At 50.4% G+C, this 13,827-nt stretch overlaps 6 protein-coding genes across 6 annotated transcripts; 1 reads left to right on the forward strand and 5 right to left on the reverse strand.

The window, feature by feature from the left end:
* Window positions 1-1,220: 1,220 nt before the first annotated feature.
* N7468_001364 (uncharacterized protein) lies at window positions 1,221-2,637 on the reverse strand (the record flags this gene model as incomplete). Its single annotated transcript, XM_058470661.1, has 2 exons — window positions 1,221-2,030; window positions 2,089-2,637. The coding sequence occupies 2 exons, from the start codon at window positions 2,635-2,637 to the stop codon at window positions 1,221-1,223; spliced, it is 1,359 nt and encodes a 452-aa protein (XP_058333802.1).
* A 476-nt stretch (window positions 2,638-3,113) lies between these two features.
* Window positions 3,114-3,932, forward strand: N7468_001365 (syntaxin family protein; the record flags this gene model as incomplete). The annotated part of the gene is made up of 1 exon (XM_058470662.1): window positions 3,114-3,932. One exon carries the CDS (start codon window positions 3,114-3,116, stop codon window positions 3,930-3,932), a length of 819 nt encoding a protein of 272 aa, XP_058333803.1.
* A 326-nt stretch (window positions 3,933-4,258) lies between these two features.
* N7468_001366 (uncharacterized protein) lies at window positions 4,259-4,762 on the reverse strand (the record flags this gene model as incomplete). The annotated part of the gene is made up of 3 exons (XM_058470663.1): window positions 4,259-4,360; window positions 4,426-4,541; window positions 4,636-4,762. 3 exons carry the CDS (start codon window positions 4,760-4,762, stop codon window positions 4,259-4,261), a joined length of 345 nt encoding a protein of 114 aa, XP_058333804.1.
* Window positions 4,763-6,690: 1,928 nt separating this feature from the next.
* N7468_001367 (DUF4452 domain-containing protein) lies at window positions 6,691-7,322 on the reverse strand (the record flags this gene model as incomplete). Its single annotated transcript, XM_058470664.1, has 2 exons — window positions 6,691-6,999; window positions 7,113-7,322. The coding sequence occupies 2 exons, from the start codon at window positions 7,320-7,322 to the stop codon at window positions 6,691-6,693; spliced, it is 519 nt and encodes a 172-aa protein (XP_058333805.1).
* A 1,656-nt stretch (window positions 7,323-8,978) lies between these two features.
* N7468_001368 (uncharacterized protein) lies at window positions 8,979-9,296 on the reverse strand (the record flags this gene model as incomplete). Its single annotated transcript, XM_058470665.1, has 1 exon — window positions 8,979-9,296. The coding sequence occupies one exon, from the start codon at window positions 9,294-9,296 to the stop codon at window positions 8,979-8,981; it is 318 nt and encodes a 105-aa protein (XP_058333806.1).
* Window positions 9,297-9,930: 634 nt separating this feature from the next.
* On the reverse strand, window positions 9,931-11,096 carry N7468_001369 (uncharacterized protein; the record flags this gene model as incomplete). The annotated part of the gene is made up of 3 exons (XM_058470666.1): window positions 9,931-9,957; window positions 10,088-10,395; window positions 10,484-11,096. The coding sequence occupies 3 exons, from the start codon at window positions 11,094-11,096 to the stop codon at window positions 9,931-9,933; spliced, it is 948 nt and encodes a 315-aa protein (XP_058333807.1).
* Between the last annotated feature and the right edge of the window lie 2,731 nt (window positions 11,097-13,827).

Genomic DNA, 13,827 nt, shown 5'->3' on the forward strand with positions numbered 1-13,827 from the left:
CTTGAACTACGTTGCTTTTCTTGGGAAAAAAAGAATATCTCGTTTTGCTGGAAGTTCCTCTATGACATCGTGACGAATAATGAAGATACGGATTGGTGGAGTGGTCTTCTGTTACTTCTTTAGATCATCAAAATAACTGATGGCGTGCTTTCTATGCAGATTAACAGTACCTGGACATGCGGTAATCAGGGAATCAGAGTTCACTTGCTAGTTATGTCTCAACTGCTCATAAGTGTCAATTTGTCCGTGGCGTCGTTCAAACATAGGGTTATATTCGGTTTTTGTCATATGATTGGGTTTCTCAAAGGCCAGGCTGCCAGTGGAACTTGACTCCTAGGACGTCCATCACAGTCGGGTCAAATAATGTTCAGACGGCGACAGGTATAGCACTATATATACGCACCCCGAACACGGTGATATTGGGCGTTGTAGAATACAATGTCATGGCCTGTTCTTGGAAAAGTCAGGTACGCATTGGGCTCCACATATGTAAAAATATATATTTTTTTACAAATGAATCGAATCTGGGAACTGAGAATGGGTGATCAATTTGGAGATATGGTCATGAAGCACTAGAAGTAGACAGTATCTGGTTGTACTGGACCATAGCTTATCTCTGGCTTGTGGTGTCAAATCCCGCTCGCCCTTCAACAAGCCCTGCCGGGCTAGCTCAATCGGTAGAGCGTGAGACTCTTAATCTCAAGGTTGTGGGTTCGACCCCCACGTTCGGCTATTCCTAAAAAATAACCTGAGATATCATTTTTTTCCCCCTTTGAAAAAGGGTTGGTTTCCTTTCTTGTCTTTTCTTGTTAAGTTTCCCAAAAATTCATAGATTTCCTTGCACTCAATTATCGGATTAAGGTGAAATTCAGCTAGCATAAGCCAAACAAGTGCCAAAACAATGATTGTAATAAAGACGTTGGTTGTCGATCTTTGAGCAATAAGCTTTCATTGTCAATATCTTCAGTCGCAATCCCCTGGATGTGTGCTTAGAGATACTCAAACTAACAATGTCGTGCCCTAGAGCCTCCTCTCCACGAACGTTGCATAGCACAGCTGGCAGTGACACTTTCCCTCATATTGAAGGGCCCAGACCGAGCCTTCAGTTCCACCATGTCTCGTCAATCGTGAGCTACGTTGCAAATGAAAGAGCCCTTGGAAAACACCCTTTAAATAATAATGCCGAACACCAGGTAACACCTTCATCCGGAATTTTATCCTCAAAGTTTCGTGCCCTCACGCCCACTATCACTAGGTCGCCTCGGCCGTGTAGGTTCCAAGGGCCCAGTCGAGTTATAAGAATCTGTATTACTCGGCCCAGCAGCCGAGGTAGAAGGAAGAGTCGAGCGAGCCTCACTTGCACTGTTAGCTGGAGTCTGACGTGCAGTCGCAGCCCGTGTCCCGGAATGAAGGCTCGGGTTCATGAGCCACTGGACCTGCATGCGAACACTGTTCACAGCAGCATTGGTATGTGCCATGTCCTCTTTGATGCGAAGACATTCGCTCATTATGGTCATGCTGGCACGAGCGTCGAGGTCGGTCAGCGCATGGGACATGGCGGCCACTTCGTCGCGGAGCGACTCGTGGACGGAGAGCAAGTATGTTGATGAACGGTCGTTTGGCTCGTCGATGTCCTCCGCTCTGTTGCGACCGCTGTTTGACGCAGATCGTGGGTTGTAGCTGTCGCGTCCAGCGCGGGAGGACTCCATGAGTGTAGATCGAACATTGGCAAGGCCATCTTCCAAGATCTCATTTCGTTGTTGGAGGTGACGCATGGTTACCTCGAGGGAGTTTAGCCGCGTATTTTGCGCCTCGAAGTATGGACCGATTGCGACTAATGGGCATTGTTGCTCGTGGATTGCAATTTCCGCGCGTCGCACCTTGACAGGGCATCCGTACTTCGATGCAGTGCAAGGGCTGACAACTTCGAGACACGTTTCGACATGCCTCTTGAACTCTCGCTGTAGAACAATAGTCCCGCAGTCTACGCATAATGTTTGGAGTCTTGAGCATAGCTCATTATCGTGTTCCTAATGAGAAACCCCGGTTAGCTAATGTTCTAAGTTAATAATGGCGTGACAGACGAACCTCGAAGTCTTGTTCCATAATGTCCTCCTCACACCGTGTACACCGGACTAAGCTATGCCTGCACCTGTTTTCCTGTTCGAGATCCATCTTCCGCGTCTTCTTTCCGCACTCCTTATCTGGGCACGGCACCAGCCTATACCCACAGTACTTATCGACGTGCGACTGGACATGGCCCCGAGGCACAGTCTCCGGACACCCTTCTGACGACAACGGACATCTCACTTGAATATCATCACACATGTTGATCAACAAGCGCGGTACACTCGTTGAGACCTGGCTGGTTGGGGTCCGACATGAAGGGCAGGGAAATTCCTCGGCGTCGGTCGAACGGAAGCTGGTGATAGCCGATCGCAGGCACTTGTCGCAGAAGACATGATCGCATTGTAGGCGCACTGGTTGGACGAGGGGACAATGGCATATCGGACACATGAGATGGGAGTCATAGCTCGACACGAAATCCAGGGCACGCAGGTCGACTGGATAGTCGCTCTTCGCGTCGACGTCACTATCGGCCTCCACGGCCAAAAAGTCTTGCAAATTGAGATTCATGGTGTTCGGACGTTCGGCCTTTCATGAAGGCCAGACTCGTGAGTGCGGTGCTTTTTGTTCGGTGTTTCTTTCGCTTTCGTGGGTACTTGGAGAGGGGGGTGCGGAGAAAGTCGCATGTATATGCAGGGCGGGATGGGATGGGCGAACCGAGTCTAGATGCTCGGAGTGAGGGAAAGGCAGCCGGAGGCAGCCGGGCGCGATCTGAGCCAGTCTGCCAGATCGAAAATTATGAGGAGACAATGTAGCAGTGAGTTCAGGCAGTCTAAGCTCGGAGAAGCAAAAGGTTAGGACGATTGCGGGGAGGGAAAACGAAAGAGCAAAAGGCGGGAGCGCGGTCGATCACAGATCCGCGGCAGATTTGACTTGAGGGGAACTTCGGAGAGGCTTGCTGACCTCCTCCACCTATCAGGCTGCCGAGTATCACCATCGGGGTCACCCGCACTTTTGACACTCTTGGTACTCTCTCCATCATCACCATGACGAATCCATCCCAGCTCTTCCTCCTCGCCGACCATATCAAGCTCTCTCTTCTCGAACGCCAACGCGCCATCTCTCTTGACCTCGAACCCAACGCCCGGGATGGCGAGATCTCACGCTCTCTAGAGTCTCTCCACGAGGGCATCCAATCTCTAGAAGCCGAGCAGACCCGCCTATCAGATTCCCACGACAGCGCCGGGGTCGCAGCACTGCAAGAGCAGCTGGCCCCGCTTCTCGAGCAATACCGCGATCTCTCCACGCAGTTCTACGGACACTCCGCAGACAAGGACCCGGCGCAGGCGTCGGCCTCTGGGAGCCGGGAAGGCGCCTCGCCCGATCTCAAACAACCCGTTCCACAGCATCCGCCGTCGAAATCCGTCCGGTTCATGGACAGCTCCGCTGCGGCTGCTGCCGTGCAGGACGAAATTGATGAGGAAGAGGAGCGGAACCGCAACAGTCTCTTCCGGCCGTACCGGGATGAGCCCTCGCCGCCCGGGGTTGACCAGTCCGCCATGAGCAACCAGCAGATCTACGAGCATCACTCTCAGGTCATGCGGGAGCAGGATGATCACCTAGACCGGCTGGGTGAGTCGATCGGGCGGCAGCACCAGTTGAGTATTCAGATTGGTGATGAGCTGGACGGCCACGTTGCGCTGCTGGATGGCCTGGATGCAGACGTCGAGCGACATGCTGGTCGATTGAATACGGCGCGAAGCCGGCTGGACCGGATTCGCAAGAAGGCGGGCGATAACTGGAGCATGATGACCATCATTGGGCTCATCATCGTGCTGGTTATCTTGATTGCGATCTTGAAATAGATCACGACTCGACTCGCAATACCATTGCTCTGATGTTTGATTTGGGGTTTACGAGCGGGGCGCTTGGGTTCTATGTTCTGTCGAACTGGGGTATGTACCTCTTTACTGTGGACTTACTGGGCGTTTCAGACTATTTCTTTAGACCATTCCATTTATGTTTACTCCTTGGTATCCATGAACAAGTGTACGCTTGTCATTATCTCAACTTCGTTTAAGAAGTAGTAGCTGTAAACTCGCAGACGACTGTACAGAACGAAGTCAAAGTTTCAATGCCCGATCCCCGGGTTCGTGGGGGGGGGAGTTCCACTTGAAGTTTGAGGAAAGTTTTAGGCCTTTTGGCCGGTCGAGCCCCTGCCTTTCTTGACATCCTCCTGCATCTGCTGGAAACCTTTATCCTCAGGATCTAATTCTCCTCGGTCGGCTTTGACCTGTTATAGAAAGAGCGACCGTTAGTCGACGCTCCGCGCTTCAAGAAAGCCATCCGTGCTCATACCTCGGCCTCGCTGTTGCTTGCAAGCTCGTGCTTCCATTTCCCCTTTCCTTCTTTGGTGCTTTTCAGCTGCTCTTCCTTGTGTGCTTCGTAGTATTCTGCAAGGTCATCCCTGTCTGCTAAAGACGATTGATGAGTTAGTAAAGTGGCTCTTTCGCATGACCGCGCTATAGATATGACATCAAGAACCAATCGGAGAGAGAAAGCACTAACTCTTGTCGCTTTCCTTCAGGCTCTGTCGCACATTTGCTGTATGGAACGCAGCTGAAGTTGACGGCAGAACACGAGTTGATTGCACAAGGTGGCGAGAACCACCGCGAATGGCTGTGAGGAACGACATGATACGGTAAAGAGAAGGGGAGAAAGAAAGGTTTGTGGTCTGGTCTGGTTCGATGGTGGAATTCGAGAGGGTTGCGATGCGATGGTGTAGAGTACAGAGTCTAAATGTTTCAATGGAAGAGGAAGCTTCCCAGAAAAAGAACCGGAACAACTATTGAGCCACAACGCGTCATTGGCAGCCAAGGGTTATCGCCAATGACTTCTGTTCCATTACTTGCAAGTACCACTTGTGACGTCAGTGATATTTAACGCTTGGCGGGGATTACCGTGTACTCGGTCCAAAGGGCCGGCTATTGCCAGGTTTAATGTCCGCTAACCGCTACTAGCCTCCCAAAAACTACGCAGGGGTAGCAGTGGGATCTGATGTGTACATTACTATGTTCATAATGTGAATAGTCTGCTCTTGCAGCGATCGGCAGTGTCAACTCGCCTAGAAACCATCTGGCACAACAATTCCCCTCCGCAGGCTTAACGCTTCGATGATATCATGAAAGAGGCCGACTGTGACGTACCGAGGAATGTTTATAGTTTGGAGCAGTAGCTTAAGCAGGGGGGGGTTAGGATTGAGTATGAGTTTCAATGCTATGTGGATTCGGTGCGATTAGGCGGCAAAATGCCAGCTCCTCGCAGCTCCCCTCGAGCAGGAATCAGACCCGTTCAAGCTATCGCTTTATCACTTTACAGGGCTCCTAAACCAGAACTCCCAGGATTATTTCACAACACTTGTACGAAACAAATGTAGATAGGCTGAAGCACATCGATTTTGCCCAAAATTATCACAGCTGTATAAGACGAGCCAATGGATATGAACAGAAGAGACGCGATGTATGAAATGACAGAAATCGATCAAAAGCATCATACAGCGTTCATGAGACCTCCCTAGGAGTAGATGGATTCAAACGTGCAAAAAGAAGCGAATGAAGAGATAATAAAGCAGAGTAGATGTTAGAAAGCCATTTTCAACGCATATGGTCTAAGACTCGCCCTAACCGCGAGAGACCCCCAGGATATCGAGTTCCAAGAAAAAACAACTCCGCAGCCCATGGTTTCGCTCACAACCAAACCCAACCAGCCACTGCCGTGGCGAGTAAGCAACGAGGATCGCGTGTCACCCATCCCCAAACCGATATACAGGAAAAGAAAAAAAAGAAAAAAAAAAAGCAAAAGTGATCAACGTCAAAAAGTGCCAGAAAACCATAAAAACAAACCCAGGTATTTCAACAGAGCCCAAGCAATGCAGACGTGTATCGTTTCCGCCTCTAAATCCTTGAAATATGATATCCACCCCGCCCAAAACCCAAAAGAAAACAAATCCAAGTAGGGGAGACCATCCAGCAAGTCACAGCGTAGGTGAGTCGGGCTCCCCAACATAAAGCAGAACAACTCCCTGTCCCCCGCGGACATGCATGAGAAAAGCAAGTCACCACACATTCTATACATCATCGGTGGCCCATCCGAAAGAAACATGAGGCCATAGAAGTAAGAGTCCCTCCTGAGAGACACAGGTATCGTCGGAAATTGGATAAAAATGCAAATAATCAAATCACAGGCGTTGTCGCTCGCAACAAGCATCGCAAAGGATCTAAGATGTATGGCGAAGAGGTCGTGAAAGCGGCGAAAGGTCCAGTATTTGTATGTACAAAGCCGTTTTTTCGAAGGTTGCGAATTTTCAAGATTTTTTTTTCAAGATTGATTCGCTGGCGAGAAAGCAAAGTAGCTCCCCCCAATAGTCGTGTCGAATGCAAAAGCCGTATCGAACAAGAATGCGAAGGAACAGAAAGGAAAGAAGGATTAAGGCCTGCTCGTAAAAAAGGACCCCGATGATGCAGATAGACTGGTGACGTTGCAAATAAACATGCCGCTAGGGCGTTGAGAAGATAGGGGGCGCTAGCGCCGCTTCATTTAGTTTGGGGAGCGACCGACAACTTTTCACCAACGGCGCTGAGCCGTCTGCATCATCGCTGGGGTGATCGACGAGGGCGGGCTGGACAAGGTCATTCCGGTGTTGGGGTTGATGATAGGAATGACTTTGCGGGTCCGGTTGGCAGGCTGTTGGTAGTTGGTGTGATTAGGATTACCGGCAACCCCATGGACATAAGAGTTAGCCGAGGCGGGGGAGAGGGAGATGGCGGGAGTGACCTGCTGCACCGGTTGGATCTGGTGCTGCAAGGGTGAGGTGTCTGGAGAACCGCTGGAGAGCGATGACCGGTCGGAAGAAGCGGAGTGGATAGAGTGCAGCTGTATCACGGGTTAGCGGAACTGTTCCCGGGTTGTTGTGCTCCGACCGAATACTCGAATCGGGCGGTACAAGGAGAGCAATCCGAAAGGAGTCATCCTAGTCATGAACATACGTCTTCGTCCGTCAGGAGGTTAGGGCAAAACTCCAAGTCATCATCCAGGTCGAAAGAGCGGCCAGCCTCAAAGCGAGCACGGAAAGCAGTCACGGCAGGAGCCTCGGCGAGCTCTCGCATGCTCTTGACACCCCGGAACTGACGCTGCGCGTTTTGAGCACCCATCTTTGGGCCTCGACGGGTCCGGCCGTGGTGGTTATTTGAAGGCATGTGGGCACCGTGGTGAGCCTGGTGTTGTTGTTGGTGGTGGGAATACATGAATGCAGACATGATGATTGGTAATTGAGAGAATAGGGAGAATCCAGCGCCCAAGAAACAAGGAAATGAGTCGAGAGAGTTGATACTAAAAGGAAATCGAGTCGAAAAGAGTAGTCGAGAAGTTGGTGGAATATGTGAAGAACGAAGATCGAAGGTTGAAGAGATGTGTGGGAAGGAGAGACGGAAGAGAAAAGAGGGGTGTTTTGGGGCTGAGAAGGTCGAACGGTGTATCGGTACGGTCACGGTAAGATCAGGTGATGGGGAGAACAAGGAGCTAAAGCGTCGAAAGGGCCGATTTGGCCTGTGATTCCCTTGCGATCGACCGTAAGATAACGGAGCTACTGTATCGGTATTGTTATAAAACGGAAGGCGCTAGCGAGGGTCACGCACCAACCAGGAGCGAGCGCGGCCATCGGTGGCAAGAAACGAGGAAAGCAGAGTGAGCCAATCAGCTGCCGCGTAGCACAGGCGACGGAGCTTAAACGGCCCACAGCCGAATGCCGGTTGAGCGTCTGCTAAAACGTGACGTCGTCGACCAATGCGCCCTTAGCCCGTTCTGGGCAAGGAGTGACGAGATCTCCCCCTCCCACAATCCTCCCAACTCTCCTTCTCTCCCCAGGGCTCCCAGGGCTGACTGGGTGGCTGCGTTCGCGTTGCCTCCCTGGAGCCTAGGTTCCATAGGACCATCTGGCACTATTCCGTAACTCCCTAGAATTCCCACAATGATCATTGTCTTGCTCCGTATTTAGAATTGCTCCACCCTGTACATCATTCTTTCTCCTGTACGGAGTACCTCGTGCGAATGACCGACCAGCCATCCCTGCCCTCTATTTCCGGGCATTTGCAGGTACGATCTACTCGTGGGGAGAGGTTGGGGATTGGGGCGAAGAACCTTCTGCACTACTGTACTAGGCGCATTTAGGTGCAGCTGAGTGTTTACGGATACGGACACGTCTCCCTGGCTATTCTGGTTAGCACCAAAAGCATGCAGGAGAGTTTTCCCGCCATGCTTTCCTTTCGAGAAGCCGCTCGCTCCGTCGCTCCCAGGCACATTCTTCGAGCCGGCTGTGGCTGTTGATCGCCGATCCCCTCCTCCATAGGAATTTGGGGTTGGACTCCCTAATGGAACGTCCGTGGTCAACGTCTCCTGAGGTTTCGCTCGATCCGCCACTGCATAGCTGCAAGTGCTAGCCCCGCCGACATTGGGGTTATTGGTCCCCGAGATCTGACCTGCTCGTCTTCGGGGCAGGGCTGTTCTCCCAAAACGGACAGTTCATCCCCCTTTCAATTCTTTTCTTACTGCAGGACCCGCATCAAACAGCCAAGTCCGAAAGGCTTGTAAGCGCTGAGGATTTGGGTAGCATCGTGAGTCACTGGAGAATTTCGGGACCCAATCGAACACTCTCGTCAGCACAGGTTCCACCTGTGGGACGGGTTTGCATTGTAACTTGTTTTCTAGAGATTTCTATCTGATTAGGGCATTACCCAAGGTTGCGGTTAATTCCAAAGTGACGGACCTAGTGGCAGTCTACCCCCGCCGGATGCCGTGGAGGCCTGATGGAACACCCCCCTGATGTTACGATCTATTCTTAATACGGGTTGAGGAGGTCATGGCTGCGGTCGGGCTCGGTCTCGCCGGGTCTCTAGTTGCAGGTCTACTGTAGGAACGTAGGACACAGTGCTTACTCGTACGATCCTGAGATCTGTGGTTATTATTGGCAGTTGTGAGGGGTGCCCAAAGGTCCCCATTGTATCCCGCTCGTAACCCGGACTCACCGCTCCTTCTGGGGCAAAAGTGGCAGCCCTTAAACCTCCCGAGACAATCGCAACACAGACCAACTTTACTGTTTTGGGGGGGCAAAACCAAGAAGCTTTGAATTCGGAGCTTGGTGCAGCTGACACATCGAAGCCCACGCGTGGGCGCATGGCGTGGCGATTCCAGCCCCCCTGCCTGAGCATCTGGTGTACTGATCTGCCTTATGCTTACGCATTATGCACATTTCCGGCGAGGGGGATCGGCTACCCCAGACATCCATCGACGTCCACGTAAGGGACTAGCAGTCTGCCCGGTTGCTATGGGCAGGTTTCAAAGGTGTCATGTGGGCTGTGGATTATTCAGAGTTCGGACCTGGGTCTCGCTTTCTGGTCGAGATGCTCATGTTTAATGTATGCACTTGCATGGCATCTTGCAGCCCACGAGGGAATCAAGCAATGTGTTCATATACCCTATAAATATAGTAAATATATCATCTATAAATGGATTAATTGACGCCTGATCTGAGGAATTTGTTGGCTTTCCCTAACTTATCAATCCTTGTTACAATCTGATCCGAGGTTATGTTTCTTGAAATGTCCATGATATACAGTATATAAGCATCAAATAACCCAGATACACATGTGCAATCCCATATATGACAGACAGATGGTACCTGGATGTTCGAATACATGAAGGTTTCCGTGCAGCGCCGCCCAATATCACGTATTTGACGTGACATGGCTCTGGAGGATATAATCATCTCGAAGTGTGCTTAGTATCACTTTCGCCTATGGGATCTTTTCCCTAAATTTTCTCCATGATTTTGCTGGCCTAGGGCTGAATGTAATCCATTTAGAGCCCAGATTAGAGACGCTAACAAAATGCGTATTGCTTCTGATATCCTGAAGAGAGCAAAGAGCAATGCCCCCACCATCTCATTGGAGAGTGAGGGGTCCTTTACCACTTGTTTGATAGGATCGAAAGTAGCGGAGCCGCCAGACGTTTCAGCAGAGACAGACTCGGAATTTAGCTCTTCGGCGTCTTTTGATCCTTCCGAGCCCACCAGCGTCGCACTGGTGCTCAGTGGACTAGGAGAGACCACCGGTCCTTTGCTCAACAACTTGAGCAAAGGTGGATCAGTTTCTTGTTCATTGAGTGCGTCTATTACTGATAAAAGATCTGGACTTGGAGGTATTGCCATATTTTCGAACAGTCCACTTTTCGTCTGTTCAATCTCGTCGCTAGAAGGTGGGCGAGGATCGGCGACTTCTGCAACAAATTATCAGCACAGTTCCATAACTTTATCATCATGCCCAGCACTCCCTCCTTCCCCACCCCCCCCACACCCCCAACTCACCGTCAACGGGATGGATATTCGCCATCGTCATCGACTGATTTAGGTTTCTGGCGACTCTGTTGAACTCGTCGTGGCTGTCAGTGTGTTTATCGGGCTTGATTTCCGTTCTCGTTCTTGCTTGCCGACCCCGAGTCCTAGGCGGGTAGACCAGGTGCTGCTTTATTTGGTGATACCACCGATGCATTTTGACTTCGATATTGAGCTCAACCTCAAAAGGGACAGAGCGGTGATGGAAGGCCAGTGCTGCATGGACGATAGATTGGTGGACAGACTGTCGCTCCAACTCATTCTCTTCCAAAAGCCAAACAACCTGTCGATACCGACTATTTCGAATCTGACTGCTCCCAGACGGGGAGTTGAGTGTGAACCGTGAGCCGGTAAACTTCCAGCGTGACGAAAAGCAGCCCTCGGATGTCCTTGACCAGCCCAATCCTTCAGCGCCAACACCCGCGACATCGATTTTGGGCTTTGCTTCGATTGTAGTAGAGACATTTCGTTCCTTCTTCTCGCCACTTAGGGCTTTGGGACCAAAATAGTCCGTGACTTCCAACTCAGAGTTGGGCATAAAGTGAACCCGTACGCCCTTAGACTGCCGAATCTCGTGAAAGTTCATTGTGATTATTGCCCGAGACACCCTACAATCAGAGGGCTGGTGAAAATTCAAGTCCAGGTACATGATTCCTGTTTGTCTATTATCAAGCAATCCCCATCTCGTCTTGGACCTCAGGAAACAGCAGTCAATGCGTAGTTTCTCGACTTCCACGTCACCAAGACTCGCGCTTGACTGTGTTTCGCAGACCCCCATCCATTTGCATGGCATTGGGGCTGAAAGATGAGAAGCCGAAGCCATTTTGGAAGACGTCCTTGGGCGGGCGAGGCTCTAGGAGGAAAAGAAATGTTATTACTGACTCGGAGAGGGCGGGCTTACTTCACCCCTCTCAACTTTGCCTAGGTGCTTTTTGACGCCCCCTTCTGATTGGCGTGAACGCATGCATGCTTACTGCAGTATCACTGCATCATGTCCCTCGTGTTGCCATTGATTATGAACGTAAACGGATGCCCAAAGCCCTTCCCCTCATCGGCGCCAAAGTAATTTGAGCACTCTGCCAGTTCTGTCGCAAGCCGATTGAAAAGACATGCCTACAATAATTACCCTTGGGAATGAAGGGGTGACTGGGAACTACGATACAGACAGTACGGGTAAACCAGATAATTCGTCAAAAAAAGCCAGTACACAGTGGCTCTACACAGGATGTTATCATGCCGCCTGTATCTGGTCGCCCTTTTCGAAGAGCCCCGACAGCGGAAGAGCTCGATGAGAGCTACTTTCGACTCCATCCAGAGCCTGAGTTGCCAGTTCCCTCCGAAGATCATAGCAAAGACATGACAGTTCATTTTGAACTAGAGGCTGGTCTTGACTTAAGTCAAGATTTGGAGAGTTTGTCGCGACTGAACAGGCTGGGCCACTTCAAAAGAGCAACATCCTTATTCAATGAGAAGCTTAGAACCCATCTGGATTTTTTCCCTGTCGTTGCAGAATATGCGGACCTCCTTATAGAACAGGGGAGTTTTGAGGCCCTTGAACAATTCCTCGACAATCTGCAGGGAGGAAACGTATTTTCAGTTGATGAATCCCAGTTACTGAAGCTTCTCAAGTCCCTAGCAGGACTCTATACCGGACGTTCCTTAATTACCGCTTTAAAAGCCGCGAACACGACATTGAAAAGGTTGGCGAGTAAAGGGGAACAGAACTCACCATGGTTGGGATTGTCTACTGGCCTCCAAGTAAGTTGTTTAGAAAGTGATAAGTACCTGTCTCTTGTTAATTGCTGCTTAGATCCAAATGGTGGAGACATGCCTGGAAATAATCGTTTTTACGAAAGAAAACTTCAATATACACCGGGATCCCTCAAGAAGGTACCCACCGTGGAAGTTTCTATTTCCAATTCCGAGTTCTCTGCGCCAGGACCGACGTAGGCTACCTTCAACGCCATATTTTGTTCTAGGATATGATCACTCGGGCCCCACGAGTGGAGAATCATTTGAGTCACGATCTCTCCAGATTGGGCCGTGGTATAGCTTCCTAGTCCAGCGTGGTCTTTTATGGGACTCGCACCGTTTGCTGCGATTAGCGTTGAAGTTCTGCGCAGATAGTCGCGGGAAATACAGAGGCGGCCTCAGTGACGTGCTTGGGCTGGGTCCAGACCTACCAAAGGAAATAGGCGCCCTTTTGCATTGCGTGGGTATGCAAAAAGATAACGAGCAAGTTATGTTGACGGAATTGGCAAATGCGACCCTCCTTGCAGATTTCTTCGATGTTCATTCTGCATCAAGAGACCTAGCCATGGCCTACCAAGTCGCTGCCGACAAAGCACGCTCTTTGGCTGCTTCTATTCGTTTAAACCATGCACACCTTGTCAACAGTCGACCATATCTGACTTGGATCCTCTTTGAAGCAAGAAATAAGGGGCTCATAACATTCCCGCCACTACTACAAGGAAGGATTCCGACGCTCTTCACCAAGGTCTGCTCCCGAGACTTTTCCAAGAATCCAAATGAGAGAGCGCAACCTCTTCAGAAATCGGAAACATTGTTATCCCAGAATAAGCCAAGGGGCAGCGCATCTTCAGTACATGCTCAGAAATGTCTTGATGCCGTGTTTGCAACTGCGCAGGAGATTGGAGATTTTAGACTGCAACAGTCTACTCTCCAAAGTTTCCTTAATGAAGCTGCCACTTTTGAGATAGGTCTTCAAGCAATCAGAGAATCCTTCAAACTGAGCAAAACAGCCATGCGAGATATGATAGGTTGTCTTCACAGCCTCACTGAAGAGTATCATCTTATTGAAGAGCTACAGCCTCATGATGCCGATAAATTGCTCTTGGATTTACATCATCGCTTTTCAGAGTTCGATACCACCTTTCCATTCGCTATGGATCATGGTTCCTATATAAACCGGGACCTACGAGCCAGTTTATCAGATGTTCCATCATTAGAGTGGATCAAAAACAAAGTGCAGGACCAAATCAGTCGAAGGTTGGGCTGCCAATCGAGGCCCGAATTGTTAGGGGGGCAAATTGCACCTGATTGAGCTTTGGCTACCAACAGATTTGCGCAAGTTTCTGGATATCACCGCAGGGGCGATCGTATGTGGAGGTTGTCCAGACTGCTCCGAAACTTCGTTGAAAGCTACAACCCAGTCAAGTGCAGGTGCTCCGCCAGAGCCAGAAGCGAGGCATAGAAAGGCCAGGCCGACGGAACAAGGAAACCCTTCTTCCAGCCTCCTGGCTGCCCAGAATTTCCCATCATATCCAGGGGGAGCCCTCGGAAGTTCTCGCCTACGC

This window comes from Penicillium chermesinum, assembly GCF_028974085.1.
Source record: "Penicillium chermesinum strain IBT 19713 chromosome Unknown utg000002l:1.0-5270490.0:1.0-5274688.0, whole genome shotgun sequence".
NCBI classification, from domain to species: Eukaryota; Fungi; Ascomycota; class Eurotiomycetes; order Eurotiales; family Aspergillaceae; genus Penicillium; species Penicillium chermesinum.